The sequence below is a fragment of the Coregonus clupeaformis genome, unplaced genomic scaffold (assembly GCF_020615455.1).
Source record: "Coregonus clupeaformis isolate EN_2021a unplaced genomic scaffold, ASM2061545v1 scaf0421, whole genome shotgun sequence".
In the NCBI taxonomy this organism is placed as follows: domain Eukaryota; kingdom Metazoa; phylum Chordata; class Actinopteri; order Salmoniformes; family Salmonidae; genus Coregonus; species Coregonus clupeaformis.
Window position 1 is genome coordinate 355,017 of NW_025533876.1, and position 21,829 is coordinate 376,845.

Genomic DNA, 21,829 nt, shown 5'->3' on the forward strand with positions numbered 1-21,829 from the left:
GTCTAAATATATATACGTGATGGGATATTTGTGGATAGAATATTTAGTATATCTGTAGAATACGTAGGATAGAATAGTATATATACAGCAATAGCTGAATAGGATGACATTGACTAGAATATAGTATAAACATATGAAATGAGTAAAACAGTATGTAAACATTAATAAAGTGACCAGTGATTCCATGTCTATGTACATAGGGCAGCAGCCTCTAAGGTGCAGCGTTGAGTAACCGGGTGGAAGCCGGCTAGTGATGGCTATTTAACAGTCTGATGGCCATGAGATAGAAGCTGTTTTTCAGTCTTTCGGTCTCAGCTTTGATGCACCTGTACTGACCTCGCCTTCTGGATGATAGCGGGGGGAACAGGCCGTGGCTCGGGTGGTTGATGTCCTTGGCCTTCCTGTGACATCGACAAGTCTCTATATTGGTTATAAAGCCTGTTGTGTGTGTGCAGATGTGATGTCTATTAAAGGGAGTCTCAATGAAAGTCTTAGAATGAAAAGTCCCATTTTGTGTTTATTAAACATATACAAGTGTTAAATACACCATATGAAAACCACACATACATATCAACAAAAAATCTGCATGAACTTGATCAACTGCATTCATTTTCTATATACTGTATACAGTACCATCAGAAAGTATTCCCTTGACTTTTTCCACATTTTGTTGTGTTACAAAGTGGGATTAAAATGAATTTAATTGTAAAGAAAATATATATAAATATCAACAATCTACACAAAATACTCTAATGTCAAAGTGGAAGACAAATTCTAACCTTTGTAAAACATTTATGAAAAATAAAACACAAATATATATAAGTATTTAACCCCCTGAGTCAATACATGTTAGAATCACCTTTGGCAGCGATTACAGCTATGATTCTTTCTGGGTAAGTCTCTAAGAGCTTTCCACACCTGGATTGTGCAACATTTGCCCATTATTCTTCTCAAAATTCTTCAAGCTCTGTCAAATTGGTTGTTGATCATTGCTAGACAAATATGTTCAGGTCTTGCCATAGATTTTCAAGTATATTGAAGTCAAAACTAACTCGGCCACTCAGGATAATTCACTGTCTTCTTGGTAAGCAACTCCAGTGTAGATTTGGCCTTGTGTTTCAGGTTATTGTCCTGCTGAAAGGTGAATTAATATTCCAGTGTCTGGTGGAAAGCAAACTGAACCAGCTTTTTCCTCTAGGATTTTGCCTGTGCTTAGCTCCATTCCGTTTATTTTTTTATCCTGAAAAACTCCCCAGTCCTTAACGATTGCAAGCACACCCATAACATGATGCAGCCACCACCACTATGATTGAAAATATGGAGAGTGGTACTCAGTAATGTGTTGTATTGTATTTGCCCCAAACATGATAGTTTGTATTCAGGACAAAAAGTGTATTGCTTTGCCACATTCTTTGCAGTATTTAGTGCCTTGTTGCAAACAGGATGCATGTTTCGGAATATCTTTATTCTGTACAAACTTCCTTCTTTTCACTCTGTCAATTAGGTTAGTATTGTGGAGTAACTACAATGCTGTTGATCCATCCTCACTTTTCTCCTATCACAGCCATTAAACTCTGTAACTGTTTTAAAGACACCATTGGTCTCATGGTGAAATCCCGGAGCGGTTTCCTTCCTCTCTGGCAACTGAGTTAGGAAGGATGCCTGTAGCAGATGTCACAAAGTGCTATACAGAAACCCAGCCTAAAACCCCAAACCGCAAGCGATGCAGATGTAGAAGAACGGTGGCTTGGAAAAACTCCCTAGAAAGGTGGAACCTAGGAAGAAACCTAGAGAGGAACCAGGCTCTGAGGGGTGGCCAGTCCTCTTCTAGCTGTGCCGGGTGGAAATTATAAGAGTACATGGCCATTAAAGACAGATTGTTCTTCAAGATATTCAAACGTTCATAGATGACCAGCAGGGTCAAATAATAATCACAGTGGTTGTAGAGGGTGCAATAGGTCAGTACCTCAGGAGTAAATGTCAGTTGGCTTTTCATAGCCGAGCATTCAGAGGTCGAGACAGCAGGTGCGGTAGAGAGAGAGAGTCGAAAACAGCAGGGCCGGGACAAGGTAGCATGTCCGGTAAACAGGTCAGGGGTTCCATAGCCGAAGGCAGAACAGTTGAAACTGGAGCAGCAGCACGACCAGGTGGACTGGGGACAGCTAGGAGTCATCAGGCCAGGTAGTCCTGAGGCATGGTCCTAGGGCTCAGGTCCTCCGGGAGAGAGAGAGAATTAGAGGGTGCATACTTAAATTCACACAGGACACCAGATAAGACAGGACAATTACAACAGATATAACAGACTGACCCTAGCCCCCTAGCACATAGACTATTGCAGCATAGATACTGGAGGCTGAGACGGGGGGGGGTCACATTTTTACTCCTTAACTTATTTAGGCTTGCCATAACAAAGGGATTGAATACTTATTGACTGAAGACATTTTAGCTTTTAATTTTTATTAGTTTGTGACATTTCCAAAAACATAATTCCACTGACATTATGGGGTATTGTGTGTAGGCCAGTGACAAAAAAGCTCCATGAAATCCATTTTCAATTCATACTGTAACACAACAAAATGTGGAAAAAGTCAAGGGGTGTGAATACATTCTGAAGGTTCTGTATATATTTTTTTGTAAATACAAACATCAATTTACAGACGCACACAAACAACGACTACATCTCATCTGCCCAGACATACAGTTGAAGTCGGAAGTTTACATACACCTTAGCCAAATACATTTAAACTCAGTTTTTCACAATTCCTGACATTTAATCCTATTAAAAATTCCCTGTCTTAGGTCAGTTAGGATCACCACTTTATTTTAAGAATGTGAAATGTCAGAATAATAGTAGAGAGAATGATTTATTTCAGCTTTTATTTCTTCCATCACATTCCCAGTGGGTCAGAAGTTTACATACACTCAATTAGTATTTGGTAGCATTGCCTTTAAATTGTTTAACCTGGGTCAAACGTTTCGGGTAGCCTTCCACAAGCTTCCCACAATAAAGTTGGGTGAATTTTGGCCCATTCCTCCTGACAGAGCTGGTGTAACTGAGTCAGGTTTGTAGGCCTCCTTGCTCGCACACGCTTTTTCAGTTCTGCCCACAAATAGGATTGAAGTCAGGGCTTTGTGATGGCCACTCCAACACCTTGACTTTGTTGTCCTTAAGCCATTTTGCCACAACTTTGGAAGTATGCTTGGGGTCATTGTCCATTTGGGAGACCCATTTGCGACCAAGCTTTAACTTCCTGACTGATGTCTTGAGATGTTGCTTCAATATATCCACATCATTTTCCTTCTCATGATGCCATCTATTTTATGAAGTGCACCAGTCCCTCCTGCAGCAAAGCACCCCCACAGCATGATGCTGCCACCCCCGTGCTTCACGGTTGGGATGGTGTTCTTCGGCTTGCAAGCTATCCCCTTTTTCCTCCAAACATAACGATGGTCATTATGGCCAAACAGTTCTATTTTTGTTTCATCAGACCAGAGGACATTTCTCCAAAAAGTACGATCTTTGTCCCCATGTGCAGTTGCAGACCGTAGCCTGGCTTTTTAATGGCGGTTTTGGAGCAGTGGCTTCTTCCTTGCTGAGTGGCCTTTCAGGTTATGTCGATATAGGACTCGTTTTACTGTGGATTTAGATACTTTTGTACCTGTTTCCTCCAGCATCTTCACAAGGTCCTTTGCTGTTGTTCTGCGATTGATTTGCACTCTTCGCACCAAAGTACGTTCATCTCTAGGAGACAGAACGCGTCTCCTTCCTGAGCGGTATGACGGCCGCATGGTCCCATGGTGTCTATACTTGCGTACTATTGTTTGTACAGATTAACGTGGTACCTTCAGGCGTTTGGAAATTGCTCCCAAGGATGAACCAGATTTGTGGAGGTCCACAATTTGGCATATTTATTTTGATTTTCCCATTATGTCAAGCAAAGAGGCACTGAGTTTGAAGGTAGGCCTTGAAACACATCCACAGGTACACCTCCAATTGTCTCAAATGATGTCAATTAGCCTATCAGAAGCTTCTAAAGCCATGACATCATTTTCTGGAATTTTCCAAGCTGTTTAAAGGCACCGTCAACTTAGTGTATGTAAACTTCTGACCCACTGGAATTGTGATACAGTGAATTATAAGTGAAATAATCTGTCTGTAAACAATTGTTGGAAAAATTACTTGTGTCATGCACAAAGTAGATGTCCTAACCGACTTGCCAAAACTATAGTTTGTTAACAAGAAATTTGTGGAGTGGTTGAAAAACAAGTTTTAATGACTCCAACCTAAGTGTATGTAAACTTCTGACTTCAACTGTACATGCTCACACCTCCATCCCTAGTGCCTGCATTATTGTTTGCCACATGGCCTTAAATTGTACAAATTTGTTTTTCTCGGTCACCCATGTTATTTCAATATTTCAATAATAAATCACTTGATTGTTCCATTGTGTAATGATGGCAGATTGATTGATGTCCAGGTTTTTAGTAAATTATTTTTCAAGATGAGAAGAGAATCATCCAGCCCATTGTGTATCTCACTACACCCCCATATGCCATGTCTTGAAATATGCAGAGACGGATTAAAAGCATGGATTATTGAGTCATTGTTAGTTTTACACTTAAGACATGACTCTGCCGTTGTGCTGTAGAATTTGTGAATTTTGGGTTTCGTTTATACTGGATTAAGCGTACATTTTCGTTAACTGTAATTTCGTCACTTATGCTCCAACATTCCCTCCATCTTGTGCCAACATCAGTTATTTTTAAGTCTTGGTTCCAATAGTTTATATTTATTTCTAAGAGGTTGTCAGTTGGATATGCTCTCTGCAAGGTTTTGAATTTCTTACCTCATATTAACATATTTTTCTGACTCAAATAAGATTCCCTCAAGGTTGCTCTGATGTCCAAAAGATTTCAAATCGAAATGTCATGATATGTAACTTTAAATTGCATGTATACAGAACAAAAATGCAAACACAACATGTAAAGTGTTGGTCCCATGTTTCATGAGCTGAAAAAAAAAAATCCCAGAATTATTTTTGTTAGATATATTATTTCAGCTGGAAAGTTGAAAGTTTCCAAAGTTTTGAATAGAAAAGGCCATTCAAGACGGTCGAAAGCCTTTTCGGCATCAACAGCCATTATTGACAAATCTTTATCTTGTTTTTTGCATATTGTATTAAACTGAAACATGTCTGTGTATTTGTTTATGTCTATTTTTAATCAATCCTGTTTGATTGATATGTATCAAGTCTGGTAAGACATTTGTCATTCTATTGCTTATATGCTTTGCTATTATTGTATTGTCACAATTTATTAAACTTATGGGTCTACAATCAGCAGGGGACTCTCCAGATTTTCCTGGTTTTAATATAACTGAAATAACAGTTTGATACATGGCATTAGGAGGTACTGAATTGAGTGACGTGTGTTGTCATTTGTGTAAATAGGGGCAGTACTTTGCCCCAAAATGATAAATAGAATTCTATGGGAAAGCCATCGCTGTTTTTAGTGATTGTTTTTTGTCTGCTGATAATTGCTTCAGGGTTGTTGAGTCTAAGAAGGCTACTGTTGATTAATTCTGATTTATATACATTTTCACAGAAGCTTTTAAAATTGTCATTAATCACATTGTTGTTTCTAATTACCGTATTTGTATCTTTATCTATAAAAATTATAACTGGTTTAGCATTTATTCGTTTTGTGAGTGAGAGCTGCGAGATATTTACCAGATTTATTTGCCATTAAGTAGTATGATTTATTAGATTTTTACCTGTAGTTGTTGGCTCTCTTCAAAAGTAAAAGATCGTATTCCTGCTTAAATTCAGAAATTAAATGTTCTTGTTTACCTTGTAAAGATTTGTATGGGCTTTTTCTAAGATAGCTCTGTCCTCTATTTCTACATTTGTAATGGTAAAGGTTTTTATTTTTTTGTTTATGTATTTAATACATTTCGGGTCCAGAAGATGTGCTCTGTTCATTCTACAGATTCTGTCGCTAAGTGTATTTTCTGTTGATGTAATTAAGCATGATACCGGACAACGATCCGACATCACTATATCATTACTTTTTTAATCCAGTAAATTGTTGAGTGCATTTTTGGAAATATAAATGTTGTCAATTCTTGATTTGCTTTTCTTACTTTGAAAAAAAAAAGTAATAGTCTTTGCTAGTTGGGAGTAGTAATCTCCAAGTGTCCTGTACATTATTTGTAGAGATTTTTCAGCCTCTTTGGAGGCTCCCTAAATATTAATTTTTTATTACTACGTCTGTCAATCTTATCGAATGTGTAATTTGGGTCACCTGCCCTAAATAATAGTTCCTGTCTGGATTTGATCTAATATAGCTTGCATTCTATCTAAAAACACCAGATTTGCCCCTGGTACAAACACAATATCAAGGGCTTGGGACTATAAGGTTCTATCTGCATTCTTTTCTAAATTGAGTTATTGACATAGCCTTGTTCTGTTCAATGTTCTCTACCTATATAGTACTCTTAACCCAATTCATGTTGTTTAGTTAAAAAAAGATAAATATAAAATTGCTGACACCTTTCAAACCAATGAAGGTTCGGAAATGTAAAGCCATTTATCTCAGAAAATTTTAGACTTACATACTGTATGTCACACAGTGTCTGGATAAAATATTCTACCCAGGAATATTCAACACTGAAATCTGTGTATCTATGAGTATTTTCTGCTGACAACAATTAAAATGTATATTTGTCTTTAATGCAAGGTTTGATCTAAATGTCAGAAACTATCCAGGTGAATGGTTACTTTTTATGTTAAAGAGTGGAATGTTTTTTCTGCTGGTGCATCCTGAGGTAGCTCCTCTCTGATAACCTCTTCCCGCAGTGCGTACTGGCGAATGGTCTCTCTCCCGTGTGGACCTTCAGGTGCATCTTCAGCTGGTCCTGGCGGGAGAACCTCTTCTCACACTGCGTACAGCTGTAGGGTTTCTCTCCTGTGTGGACCCTCTGGTGCCTCTTCAGGTGACCAGCCTGGGCGAAGCGCATGTGACACTGGGTACAGCTGAAGGGTTTCACCCCTGTGTGGACTCTCAAGTGCCTCTTCAGGCTGAAGGAGTGGGAGAAACTGGCCCGGCACAGGTGGCAGCCGAATTGTTTCTCCCCCGTGTGTATCCTCTGGTGGATCTCCACTTGTTTGGGGAAACTAAAGGCTTTCCCACAAAACGAACACGGGAAGCGCTTCTCTTTGGCACTGCCACCTTTACTGATTCTGTCTCTACTACTGTCATTTGTCAATGGGCTTGTGTAGCCATTTAGTGTTGAGGCATTGGCATTGTCTGAGGTCTGGTTTAACATTAGGAGAGTGTGAGGAGGATGAAGGCCAGGGAGTGTCTGTGTTGTCGCAGGGTCCATGTTCCAGTTGATAGATCCTATAGAAGGCAGGCTGAAGGAAGCACTTGTTTGGGAGTTAACCTGAGGCGCCATCAGTCTCTCTGAATCACAACTATAGGAGCAGGACGGAGCATCGCTAGTCAAGTCTGTGTCTGTTCTCTCCCGCTGCATACGGACACTTCCCTGACCCTGCAGACCAAATCTATGCCTCGTCCTGGTCTCAGCCAGTCTGTTGTCATGGAGACGAAGTTCGGATGTTGCTTTGTGTTCGACTGTCTGTTTCTTGTTGTGGTTAACAGTGTTGTTCCCCAGCCCAGAGTTGAGGACGCTGTCCCATCCCCTGACCTCCACCATGTCACCTCTGGTCCAGGCCTGCTCGGTGATGTTGTTCCCTGGGCCCTTGGCTGCACCCGTCTGGTTCTGGGAATCCAAGATGGCCGCCCAGTCTCCTCTGTTAGCCTCCAGCCAACCACCTGCTGGAAGAGGTTAGAAAATAGACTTTACGAACATGGCAGAGAACATTCTACATATGGATTCTTTTTTTTTTGTCAATCACCTGGTCAAGTTCATACATTATAATGTGTTGTTGTATGTAAACATAAGTTGCATTGATTTCATTGAAGAAAAAATATATATTACTGTATGTAGGCTATATGTGGGTCTTTCTATAAAACTAGGGTACCAGTGAGGATTTCCTATGCTGGACAACTTTTTTTCATGTCATTACATTAAAATATAAGGGGGGAACATGGCTATATTCAATAGAATTCACATTTAACCCTTTCTCATGGTGGGTATCTTGATAGATTTGTCCAAAATCGTGTGACATAAAACACTGCTTTTCTGTCCTTGCATTTATGGCTGTGTACGTTGTTGTTATATCATATATTAAGCATTAATCAGTTCAATTATACATTAAACTTGAATCCTGGATCTAGCTTTCAGACAGTTTTTTGTACAGAGATCTCAGAAATGAAGTGTAACTACGTAACATTTTGTGTCTCCTTACACTGAGTGTATAAAACATTAGGAACACTGCTCTTTCCTTGACAGACTGACCAGGTGAATCCAGGTGAAAGAGCTATGATCCCTTATTGATGTTACTTGTTAAATCCACTTTAATTTAAATATATTTATGCAACTTTAGTTGTGATACAAACATTAGGCTATACGTTTTGATTTTTAATACATTCTAGCTGCATGATGCGACTAATGATGATTTGAAAAAAGTCACATGAAAGGCATGAGCTCTGCTCTGTTTCTTGAGCAGGTTGCACACACTTCATCAGTCTCTCATTCACAATTTGACAAGCACTTGATAATATTTTCACCCATCAGACTATTCTTAATTTAATCTGGTCTTTACATATAGCCTACTAACAACATATGTGTGGAATTATTTTTGATTTAGAATGGCCCACAAAAAAAACGTAATCCGTAGCCTGCACTCCAATAGCGAATGGAGGTTACGTGCGGTACGTTTTTAATATGCAAGTATAGGCTGCGCGTCCATAAGGCTAGGGGAAGCTAAACTTTACCTAAAGTAAATGTAATTCAATTGCCAAATTTATATAGCCTAATGAGCCGACTGTTTATACAGAAATAAATAAAATCATTCAAAATTGCTTCTAAAGCATGATTTGGCCACAGAGGATCATTAGCTTCTTTTTTTTTTATGACTTGTGGATAGTTTTAAATCACTTTGACTACAGTCGGAAGGAAAGGCAGCGAGCGCAATTTGGGCAGATTATTGTTGAGTTGCAACTGTCTGTGAAAGTAGAGGCCAAGCCAGGCATGTCTCAATATTTCAAAATACAATCGCGGGAAAACATCATTTGGAAAGCAAATGGTTATTGCGGTAAAGAGAAGACAATGAAAATACTAATCTGTCTTTTAGTTATCAAAATACTCAACTTAATTGAGCGAACAACAGTATAGACAGTATATCTTATTGGCACCAGCGGATATCATCGGAAAAAAGTGAGCACTGTGCATATTCACTATTTATCATTGTTGGATCAGTGCTACTTAAACGTTTGTTTTTGGATAATAATGTCCTCCTCCAGTTTAGATGGATGTTCTATTCTATTTTTGTCTCTCCCCTTCTCGTAGGCATATTATATGGACAACGTGGTTTTTATTGATCTGTTTGTCATTGTCAGCAGAATAGGCTACCCTGTAATTTGTCGTATTAAAAAGATTCTGCTAATGTCTCCAGTAATATAAAGTGTAGTAGAATTGCATGAAATACGTTTATAAAAGGCCACATTTTTCCCATGTAAAGAAAGAAACGTATCTGATATAGCCTATAGTCTAGTCCTACTCTATGCTATACGCGCTCAGCCATGCATTGAACAGTATTTTTTTGCGAACAGTGATTGAGTCATATTGTTAGCCTAAATTACGACAATCCAATCTACTCATCACATAATAAATAGTAGGCTATCTTACAGAAGTCTGCAAATGCAATGATGCCTGGAATGCATTTTTATGGTGAAAATTAGCTTCCCCAAACTTGACACTCACGCCCCGCCTATGTATGCCAGGTAGGCTACACTGGTTGTAAAGCGGATTCATGTGCTTAATTGTAAGAATTTAGCAATAAATATAGCAACACAAGAAAGCTGGGATCCTCTTTTAAATAGTGGCCAGTCAAAACTCGGGTTTTCAAACGCAATGACTGGGTTTATAAGAACACATGTTTCACTAGGCTCTGTAGGCTATGTGCTCTCTCACCGTGTTCCATGGATCCTAGGACTACAGGCTACATTTGGAGTTATTTGGCCACTTTAGTTGTGATACAAACATTATCAAAACATATAGGCCAGGCTATATGATGTGTGCTACTATGATTTGAAAAAGTAGCCCAAAAAAAGGCATGCGCTGTTTCTTGCCATAGACTGCACACGCTGGGCATCATTCACAAGTGATGATACATCATTCACAAGTTATAATATTGCCACCCATCAGACTATTCTCAATTTAATCTTGTCTTTACATATACTAAATAATATATGTGTGAAATTAGTTTTGATTTAGAATGGACCCTTATCATGCACCTGTTGGAACAGAGGCAGGGGGAAAAAATACATATCGTATGCAGTTCATTTTCATGCCAGCCAGGTAGGCTACTCCCGTTGTAAAGCAAAGCAATGTGCTTATTATTAGGAAAGTTGACAAATAAATATAGTAGGCCTATCCTATAGAAAGCTGATGGCATCCTCCTCAGAGTGATTAGAACAGGGCTCTCCAACCCTGTTCCTGGAGAGCTACTGTCCTGTAGGTTTTCACTCCAACCTCAATCTACACACCTGATTCTAATAATTAGCTGGTTGATAAACTGAACCAGGTTAGTTAAAACTGAGGTTGGAGTGAAAACCTACAGGACTGTAGTTCTCCAGGAACAGGGTTGGAGACCCCTGGATTAGCGTGACAATAGAGTGCTGAGTACCAGGCCATTAGCGACTGGCAGTTAGCAAGTTTGGTATGCTAAACTCAGCACTCTATTGTCAGACCCTGTCTTTCAAAGATAATTCGTAAAAATCCAAATAACTTCACAGATCTTCATTGTAAAGGGTTTGAACACTGTTTTCCATGATTGTTCAATGAACCATAAACAATTAATGAACATGCACCTGTGGAACGGTCGTTAAGACACTAACAGCTTACAGACGGTAGGCAATTAAGGTCACAGTTATGAAAACTTAGGACACTAAAGAGGCCTTTCTACTGACTCTGAAAAACACCAAAAGAAAGATGCCCAGGGTACCTGCACATCTGCGTGAATGTGCCTTAGGCATGCTGCAAGGAGGCATGAGGACTGCAGATGTGGCCAGGGCAATAAATTGCAATGTCCATACTGTGAGAAGCCTAAGACAGCGCTACAGGGAGACAGGACGGACAGCTGATCGTCCTCGCAGTGGCAAACCATGTGTAACAACACCAGCGGGACAGGTATAGGATGGCAACAACAACTGCCCGAGTTACACCAGGAACCATCAGTGCTCAGACTGTCCACAATAGGCTGAGAGAGGCTGGACTGAGGGCTTGCAGGTCCTCACCAGACATCACCGGCTACAATGTCGCCTATGGGCACACACCCACCGTCGCTGGACCAGACAGGACTGACGAAAAGTGCTCTTCACTGACAAGTCGTGGTTTTGTCTCACCAGGGGTGATGGTCGGATTCGCGTTTATCATCGAAGGAATGAGCGTTACACCAAGGCCTGTACTCTGGAGCGGGATCGATTTGGAGGTGATGTGGTACCCTTCCTGCAGGCTCATCCTGACATGACCCTCCAGCATGACAATGCCACCAGCCATACTGCTCGTTCTGTGCGTGATTTCCTGCAAGACAGGAATGTTAGTGTTCTGCCATGGCCAGCGAAGAGCCCGAATCTCAATCCCATTGAGCACGTCTGGGACCTGTTGGATCGGTGGGTGAGGGCTAGGGCCATTCCCCCCAGAAATGTCAGGGAACTTGCAGGTGCCTTGGTGGAAGAGTGGGGTAACATCTCACAGCAAGAACTGGAAATTCTGGTGCAGTCCATGAGGAGGAGATGCACTGCAGTACTTAATGCAGCTGGTGGCCACACCAGATACTGACTGTTACTTTTGATTTGGACCCCCCCTTTGTTCTGGGACACATTATTCAATTTCTGTTAGTCACATGTCTGTGGAACTTGTTCAGTTTATATCTCAGTTGTTGAATCTTGTTATGTTCATACAAATACTTACACATGTTAAGTTTGCTGAAAATAAACACAGTTGACAGTGAGAGGACGTTTTTTGCTGAGTTTACTAATGACCATCAGCGACAGAGTGCAGTTTTGGAAAAGCCTAGTTACCGTGACTAAACAGTCACGTGGAATTTGACTGTGGTCATGACTCGTGACTGCCGGTGTGCCGGTAATACGGTCACCTTAACAGCCCTAGCCACGCACACCGGTTTGAGTGTATCAAGAACTGCAACGCTGCTGGGTTTTTCACGCTCAACAGTTTCCCGTGTGTATCAACAATGGTCCACCACCCAAAGGACATCCAGCCAACTTGACACAACTGTGGGAAGCATTGGAGTCAACGTGGGCCAGCATCCCTGTGGAATGCTTTCGACATCTTGTAGAGTCCATGCCCTGTTGAATTGAGGCTGTTCTGAGGGTAAAAGGGGGTGCAACTCAATATTAGGAAGGTGTTCCTAATGTTTTGTACACTCAGTGTATATTACGGGGTAAAAACCGTTTTCATGGGCACACAAATCCCCCAAAATGTATGCGATTGCAAAATTGAATGCTTCCAACCCAATGAGTCACCTTACCTTGATACTTAAAACCTAAATCGATACTGTCATTAACGTGGTTCTTCAATAATTATGCATAATACTTGTTGGATGCACATTTGGTGTCGAGCTGTTTAATTACACTGTGATATTTTCACACCATCTGATCCAGGTAGGAATTTTCTGAATGACAGTCAAGTGAGGAACAGCTACTGTGATAGCACACGCGATGCAACAACAGCCCAAGTGCTTGAAAAAAGGTGTTCGCGAAGAATGTCCAGCATATTTTGGTGTCTCATTCGTTACGCCTGTGAAGACAGTTGTGCCTGGATCCAAGTTGGATCCAATATCCCTACCAAATTGATGTTGACCATCTGTTGTTTTCTGCTTGATTTAAAGCAAGGTCTCGTTAGATTTAACAGAGAAAGCATCAAGGAAATGTTCATGTTTTCATATGTTTTTGTCTCGGATTGGACACAGTCTACTGTGCGCAATTGTGTAGGATAGACTATTGCGCAACACCCAATGCTATTCCTATTAATTATTCTGAATATAATGACAATTTACATAGCCTAGTGGACTTCATCACAATATGATCTGGTAATGAAATAACATGACTAATACATTTTGGTTTCCATATTACAGCTGCAATTTTAAACAATACAAGGGGCTTAAAGTAGCCTACTTGAACTTGAAACTCAGAAATTTAAATATTGGAATTGGCCTACCTTGAAAATTTGACATTTCCTCCATTTGGTGCTTGAAAAGTCCTTGTAATTATTGTAGCCAATTTATACGTTCTCCTGCTCCCTTATAATTATCCCTGATTTCATTTTTGATCCATTTTTGTGAGAGATGTGGCCACTTTCGTTTGTTTCCCGCCACTTCAATTGAAGGGTGTTGCACTACTCTGTTACGGTAAAACCACATGCGGTTATTATGAGGACGACAACATCTAAGGCTGGCTTCAACTTGGCTTTCCATACAAATCCTTCCATTACAAAAGGAACCTGGTATTTGGTCGCTTTCTCATTATAAAAACAGCGATGGTGAGATTCAAATGGTGAGATTAATGCTACAGCTATTCATGGCTTTATTATGTGTGCCTGCATCAGAATGTAAGAAATAATTTTACAATTAAGTGCTTGAAAATGTCCCTGAAAATCCTTGAATTTGACTTTCCAATGTCTGCATGAACCCTGCTTAAAATATGTATAGTCCTATGTTGTTGTATAGGTGGAGTTAAGGGACAATTTGCATATATTCCTCGAAGTACACATGTGGAACTGCATGAAAATCACTTTTATTTTGTTTCAAACCATTTAGAAATGTTGATCCCAATGTCACACATTGGCCCCTTTTATTTATAAAAAGACCCATGTATGTCTCCCTTACCTTGCTCCCCCATCTTTAATCCACTCAGAAGGTCCATGCTCTCTGGTCCGTCTTCAATCGTCTCCTCTTTGACTAACAGCAGATCAGACTTCCCATCCTCCATGTCTACTGACTGTAAGAGATACGGAATGAGAGGATGTTGGATCAAGAAATCTAATATGAGCACCCTGCTATGGAGCATCTTCTGATTGGGCAATGAGGGATTGCTCTGAGTACTATGCAAACATGTTAGATAATTTGATTACTTGACATTCTTTAATAGTTTTATAATTCAAAGGCATGGTCAAAACCTGGGCCCGTATCCACAAAGCGTCAAATAGTAAAAGTGCTGATAGAGGATCAGGTCCTCACCTGTCTATATAGTCTTATTCATTATGATCTAAAAGGCTAAACTGATCCTAGATCAGCACTCCTACTCTGAGAGGCTTTGTGATACGGGCCCTGACCTAATACCATTCAGACAGTAGTTCACAGTGGGCTCACCTCAGTGAGACTGTGTGTGGTCCTGTGCTGCTCAGCTGGTTCCTCTGTGGGTTCAGGAGGAGGTGTAGTATGGTTGTCATCTATGACCATGGTCCCCTTAGGGTTCCCCAGACCCTCCTCACACCCCTCCACCTTCACCAGCAGCACCTCTGGACCCTCCTCCTCCTGGAAGAGACAGGTGATACAGATTATACAGACATACATTCCCTCAGGTACATACACACGCACACACTGATAATAAACACACTTTCAACATGGAGTGTATACCCATCCCCACTACGTTTGAGTCCTATACTGTAGTTACAGAATGACTTCATTGCTGTTAAACCCATCATGGTGGACATAAATATGTTGTGGGTAAAAACAAGTCAGCTATGATAAGTCAAAAGTCATCAGACACACCTGACTAAACGATTTTGACGTGTACAGTAGGTGTTTTTTAGTGTGTGGGCATGCGTAGGTATATTTAGTAAATGTATATTGGTTATAAAGCGCTGTTGGATGTATGCAGAATAAGGTGAGATCAGATGCGATATTAAAGAGAGTCTCTGTAGCTAGGTTTCCATCTAATTGGTGACACATTTTCATGCAAATAGTCTAAAATTCACATAAAAACAATATGCGCATTTTCCCACCAGAGACGTGTTTCCATCAAATTGACTTGTTGGGGATAAAAGCCTGTGTACATAAACATACCTTATACAGTTAAATCTACTGAATAAAAAATACTAGTTAAATGGGTTTCCATCACATTTTCAACTCTATTGAGGTTTTTCTCAACAACAAAAAATTTGCAAGTGTGCCCACTCTAGTATTGGCAGTGCCCACTCTGGTATTGGCAGTGCGCTCTAGCCAACAGCTCTATCTGTGCACTGTTGGCTAGAGCGCATATATAGCGTACATTATGAGATTATTATGGACAAAAGAGCGAGATTATTTGTATTCGTCAAACGGCACCCAAGCATCAATTATCATGTCACCAGAATAAGACCCTCAATATTTATTGGAAAGGAGCATCAAGCTCATCACTGTGCACATTCACCACCCTGTGAAGTTCATCATTATTTATTTCATCTGTAGCCTAAAAAACTGCATGCTTTCCCGACTTGTCGGAGGACCACACAACATTAAAAAAATTCCACCGACATTTCTCGCATAATTCAATTTATCAGTGACAAAAAGATCCCAACTTGTCTAGCGTATTTTGTTTTGTCGACATTTGGAAAGTTTACCCAAACATTTTCTGTTTCCATCAGGCTTGTCGTGACATTTTTTATCCAACATGTACTTTACTCGCATAAAAAGGTTGGATGGAAATCTGGTTAATGAAAGTCTTTTTTGTGTTTATTAAACATAAACAAGTGTTAAATAAACCATATGAAAACATTATATAACATACACAGTACAAACACAATATGTAACAGACCTTTTAGGCTTATATATATCACAATATGTCTGGATGCAATATTCTACACAGGAATATTCAACACTGAAATTTGTTACTCTCATTATTCCAAATGCATCTGTGGATCTTCTCTACTGACAATGAAAACTCTACTTTATCTTTAATGCAGGGTTTAATGTAAATGTCGGAAGCTATTGAGTGGAATGGTTAATTACTATGTTATAGAGTGGAATGTTTTTTCTGCTGGTGTATCCTGAGGTATCTCCTCTCTGAGAACCTCTTCCCGCAGTGCGTACAGGCGAACGGCCTCTCTCCCGTGTGGACCTTCAGGTGCATCTTCAGGTGGTCCTGGCGGGAGAACCTCTTCTCACACTGGGTACAGCTGTAGGGTTTCTCCCCTGTGTGGACCCTCTGGTGCTTTTTCAGGTCGCCAGCCTGGGCAAAGCGCATATGACACTGGGTACAGCTGAAGGGTTTCACCCCTGTGTGGACCCTCTGGTGGATCTCCACCTTTTTGGGGCAGCTGAAGCTTTTGTTACAGAACATGCAGAGGAACCGTTTCTCTTTACTATTGCCTGATGTGGCTCCCCCTCCCTGAGCCTGGGCTCTAGCCCTGTCGTTTGAGTTCAATACCTGATCAAAAAGGACGCGGCCGTGTGAATCGGAAGGCCCCATCGACGTGGACACTGCGTCGCGATCCCTGAGCATGTGTAAAGGGGAGAGGGTGGCGACATTTGGATGTGTCGCTAAGCTTTCCCTGTAATCTAAGAAATCTCTGCCCTGTGAATGTCCGTCTCCTAGGTGACTATCTGCATTCCATGTGGGAGGAGCATCACCCTCCACTTTCACAGTCACCTCATCTACCACTATAACCTCCCCTTTCTTATCTTGGCACCCTTCAGAGTATACACTACTACTGTACTGGTTCCAGTCCCCTCTAGACAGATCAGTCTGAGTCTCTAAACTCAAGGGCATGTTGCCAAGGTCCATCACTGTAGCGTAAGAACAAGACGGATCATCACCGCCAGTGTCTAACGCGTCACCATCACCATCCTCACAGGAATGAACCGTCCTCTGGCTCTGGTGAAATACCGGTAAGTACTCTGAGCCGGGAGCAGGAGGACAGCCCAGTCTCCCCAGCCCCAGCCTCTCTGAGTCTGATCTGTGGTCAGATCCTGTATGTAAGAGTCTGTGTGTTACAATTAATGTCTTGGTGTCTGTCTGTGACTTGAGGACGGCGTTCAGCGTTCCACTGACCTCCGTGATGCTGCGTCGAGTCCTGGGCTGCGCTGGGGCGGTGGTGGGGTCCTCCATAGCTACAGGGGGCGCTCCAGTCTGGATGTCTTTGCTGTTGCGTAGGTCCTCCTCTCCTTCAGACCTCTCCAGCTTGACCCCAGGACCTGCAGACTGACAAGAAGAGAAGAGATTATTACCAGTACATTGTTGTAGGGAAGTCTCACAAGCTCCCCTATGGCAGATAAATAAGGGTGTTCATGAATAGCTGAGGGGAGCCATTCTGAAATAAACAGGCCACATTGGATGTACATTTGATGTCATTTTTATCTAACACTACTACACTAACCTCTATCACGATAATGTGCTGGGTTGAGGTTCCACTCCCCTCATCAACAGTGATTGGTTGGTCATCGCTCCATGTATTGTTTCCCGCTGGCTTCAGAAAGCTCTTGTTGCCTCCAGTGAGATGTCCTTCACCTGCGAGAGTGATTGGGGGAAAAGAGGTGGTTCGGTTAGGTACTGTCAATGCTCAACTATATATTGTACACTATTGACAGTTTTGACACCGTATAGAATTGGCAAGGATGTAAAGTAACACTTTGCATAACTTATTGATATACTATTTATAGATGATTGAGTATAATCCATGCATCATATTGTATTCAATTAGTAAATAATAGGAAATGCAGTAAACATGAATCTGGTTAGAATATGATATTGTGTCTTTGTGCAAGATAGCTAAGTAATCAGGAGAATTATTGCATACTATCCAAAAACTGACCATGACCCAATTCTAGTTAACCATATGTGGTTAACACATGTGCAGAGGGGAACGGGGCGACAGGCACTGAGCTATATATGAACGGCGACACTGAGCTATATATGAACCGCGCCTTCTGCAAAATGTACCTCTTGCCATTCCTCTGTACCGGTCGAGGATCTTGACACTACTGGAACGATTGGTGAGGACGCGATCTCGTGTCACCTTCAGTTCCAGTAGCTGTAGTTTCCTCCGCAATGCCCTGTTTTCTTTCTGGCTTTGAGAAATTTCCAAACGAAACACTGCATAATCGTCGTCTACGAGTTTACAGATCTCTGCCACGGCGGCATTCGCTAGCACCTCCATGATGGAGGCTATTTGAGTGTGAAAAACCATACAGTTAGCCATTGTTAGCTGACGTTAGCAGTTAGCTAGCATTACCTAGATAACATATATCTGCCAAGTCCTGTCTCCAACGCAAATTAAAGACTACGTGGGGTAAGTATATGATGCTGTGCAGTTAAATTAGTCATATTTTGAGTTCCATGGTGTTAATAAAGGTCTAAATAAAAACGCTAACGTGGAAATTGTTCTTGGTCGTTGTTTACTTCCGTTTACATGGATGTTGGCGTCATAGTTCAAAGGGTGTGGCTAAATGAAAAGGGTATGTGCTGGTGATGCTCATGAAACCAGAGGTGCGTTCAGTTCGCTTGCACGTTTACTACGTTGCGGAAGGGTTTGTGCTGAACAACACGTTTCCCCAAAACGTTCTTGAACAGACTTTGAGGTACTTTTGCTCCCGTTTGGTGGATGTGTCAAGGTATGGCTTGAAGCAATGAGCGAGGTACTGTTTTTAAAGGGCAGTGGCCATGCTCTGACAGTGTTCACCAACTCATTCAGTACAACACCGTTTCCGTTCAATTGAATTATCCATCAAAGTACTGAACATAGCCCAGTTTTAACCATGGTAGCAAATTGAGTTACAAAACCATGATGCATCTGCAAAAATCAACTATCATTCAGAAGACTAAGATGCCTAGTTTATGGCACAGTGTCTAATTTTCCGCCAGAATTTTGTACATTTTTACCCAAAATTCTCATTAGTGAATTTAATCCGGATGCATTTCGGTAGTCATTTGATACAATTTTACTTGAGAAAAACCGAATTTATTTGAATAAAACAGAAAATATGTTGCTGTTGTTTGTCCATAGAATGAATTTTTTAAAAAGTTGGACATCATATAAACTGGGACAGCTTAACCCTTAGATACCCGACCCAGTTTTCCTTGCAAAAAAAAAATCAGGAGTGATAGAAATGCTCAAGGAGACCCCAAATAACATTTCTGTGGGGTTTGGTTTGCATCACTTAATCCCCGATGTTAAAAATACGTAACAAACTTTCAAGTAACTTTACTTCGCCCAAAATTAAGATTCTTCTTAGAAAATGTACTCTGGCGTCTCTGGATAGTGTATAAGCATTTTGCTTGTATTGAATTTCAGAAACTCACATTTTTGACAAAGTAGGAGGCCATTTGGAGGAGCAGAATTAACGTTTTTTAAATGACCATTTATGATTTTCAGCGCCAATCTCTGATAGAATAATTACAACGATTGGCCACCAGAGGGTGCCAAAAAATGTTTATTGGGATGTTTTCTTGTAGATGGTGGTTTCCTTTTATGTATTGATCATGTACAGACACTTTACCAGGTGTTTAAAGACAATATTACATATATGTAACATTGGGCTTTAAAGGGTTAATCCTGACCTTTATTTATTGGTCTGACAAGTGAAAATCAAAACTAACAAAATGTAACAAAACGTGGAAAAAGTCCAGGGGTCTGAATACTTTCCGAAATCACTGTATATGCACAAACTGTTCTGAACTGTTTCGGTTGGGAAGTGTGTGGCCGCCTTAACACTGACTATATATTACATGACTCTCACAGACCTTCTCAAAGGCTCTCAACTTAGCATACCTAATTATTAGAGGTGGAGCGGTACCTGTTTCTGTGATTTTGACTAGATAGACAGATCATCTGCAGAGATATAGCTCCTCATGTACTCGCCTATGGTTATAACTGTTTATAACTAGGTATGACCGTGTACAAAATCAAAATCACCTTACATATACAGTTAGTTCCAGTCAAAACAGCCCATAAAAGTCTGTCAGTGCTATCAATACTTGGTAGAACTGTAATACAGAAACCAGCTACCCCTCTGAATGTACACATAGTGCTGTATTGGTGTGTATTCTCCGAAAAATAGTTATTATACGGGATGTTATATAAATACCAGAATTCCTATATTAGCTATATCCCTCCAATATTCTATATGTGGAACTTAATATGGTATTTGGGTTGCGATAACATTTTGTTTGCATTGACATTGAGGATTTGAGCACACTTTTTGAAGCATCTTGCCATTGGCTATACCACTCCCATTGTCATATTGTTGGTCATTGTCTCTCAGGATCAGTGGATGAATCACTTTTTGTCAACAAAATTAAGTATATTTAAAATGTTGGTGTACTGCCCCTTTAAATTGAAGTAGTTTTTACCACAAATATGACAAAATTAATAATTACTTCAAAATTCTAAAAACTAAATAATAATACAATCAAATGATGGTAAATCAGATTTTTTGTACAGAATATGAACATTAACTGTAATTTAGCGAAAAATAACAGTCTGTTTTGGTATTTTTATTTTATTTCAGATAGGTGTTTCTAACATGTATTGACTCGGTGTGAATACTTATCTAATCAAGGTATATATTCGTGTTTTACTTTTCATTAATCTTTAAAAAATATTATAATTTCTTACACTGACGTTGTTCCACTGATCCATCCACGACTACAGCAACACATCAACAATACTTAGGCCTATATCTAGCTATATCCCTCTCATTACAAACGAGACTCATTATACAATTGGAGTTGAGTGATACAAAATAAAAGTGCAATTTAGCTGACAAATGCATGTTGTAACAATGGCTTTAAAGGGTTAATCCTGTCCGTCTGTGCGACAGCTGATGATGCACAGGAGTGTAGATTTGAAAAAACTAGCGGGTCTGTTACAAAGTTGCTTTAATGTTGCTAGCTTTTGTTCCTGAATGAAAACTGGAATTGTGGGCGTTTTTTATTCAGCAAGGGATTGAGAACATTTTCCTAGTGCAACACATGCTAGTTGGACCATATTTTAGACTCCTCAGCACGACCAGTGTCCGCATGCTGGACACTATGGATAATAATCACGAACGCCAGCTCTGCTACTGGTAAGTGAAGCAAGCTAGCTAGCTAATTTAGCAAACAGATAGTTAGAGTCACACACGCATTGCTTGCAGATGTGCATAGCTGAGGAACGCTCAACTTTAATTGAATAGAACCACCAACTTTTTCCTAATTTGTGTTGCTCAACTGGATACGTAGCGGCCTTGACGTACTAGCTACGTAAACAAATATTCAATTGTCACAAGCGAATTCCCGCTGAGTTGAGCAACACAAATGAGCAAAAAGTCTGTGGTTGTATTCGATAAAAGTGATTAGAAGTATGAATTTCAGCACCCAGCGGAAGGATCTTAGTTGTACAGAAATAACAGATACAGATATGCGTTTACAGAATTGACTGATGGTGACTCAATGTTGTTACTAGCAAATCACGCGACCATTTATCAATACTCAACTCCGCCTTGATCTAAGAGAATGGAGTTGAGCGTTCCTCAGCTAAAATATGCATAGCCTACAGGTGGGTGATTAGCCTACAGACAAATAAACGTTAATGCACTTACTTGCAAACTTTGCTGGAGTTGCTAGCTGGCTAATTGTTTTCCTCTTGGATGTTGAGTTTACTATTGCAACCTTTTGATGGCAAATGTATTGTATAATTAAACCCTGCTATAGAGGGTCGACTTTT

The 21,829-nt window shown here is 40.4% G+C and overlaps 1 protein-coding gene across 3 annotated transcripts; it reads right to left on the bottom strand.

The window, feature by feature from the left end:
- Nucleotides 1–6,563: 6,563 nt before the first annotated feature.
- Nucleotides 6,564–21,779, bottom strand: LOC121556665 (zinc finger protein 768-like). 3 transcript variants are annotated; one of them, XM_041870554.2, is made up of 6 exons: nt 21,705–21,779; nt 17,504–17,634; nt 17,179–17,328; nt 14,517–14,681; nt 14,034–14,145; nt 6,564–7,839 (listed from the first exon to the last, which is right to left on the bottom strand). In XM_041870554.2, the coding sequence occupies exons 3-6, from the start codon at nt 17,233–17,235 to the stop codon at nt 6,788–6,790; spliced, it is 1,386 nt and encodes a 461-aa protein (XP_041726488.2). In that variant the 5' UTR covers nt 17,236–17,328; nt 17,504–17,634; nt 21,705–21,779; the 3' UTR covers nt 6,564–6,787. The 3 variants fall into 3 exon arrangements, with proteins under 3 accessions (XP_041726488.2, XP_041726485.2, XP_041726483.2); XM_041870551.2 differs by lacking the exon at nt 21,705–21,779 and adding an exon at nt 18,067–18,227 and having other exon boundaries at nt 6,564–7,836; XM_041870549.2 differs by lacking the exon at nt 21,705–21,779 and adding an exon at nt 18,067–18,227.
- Between the last annotated feature and the right edge of the window lie 50 nt (nt 21,780–21,829).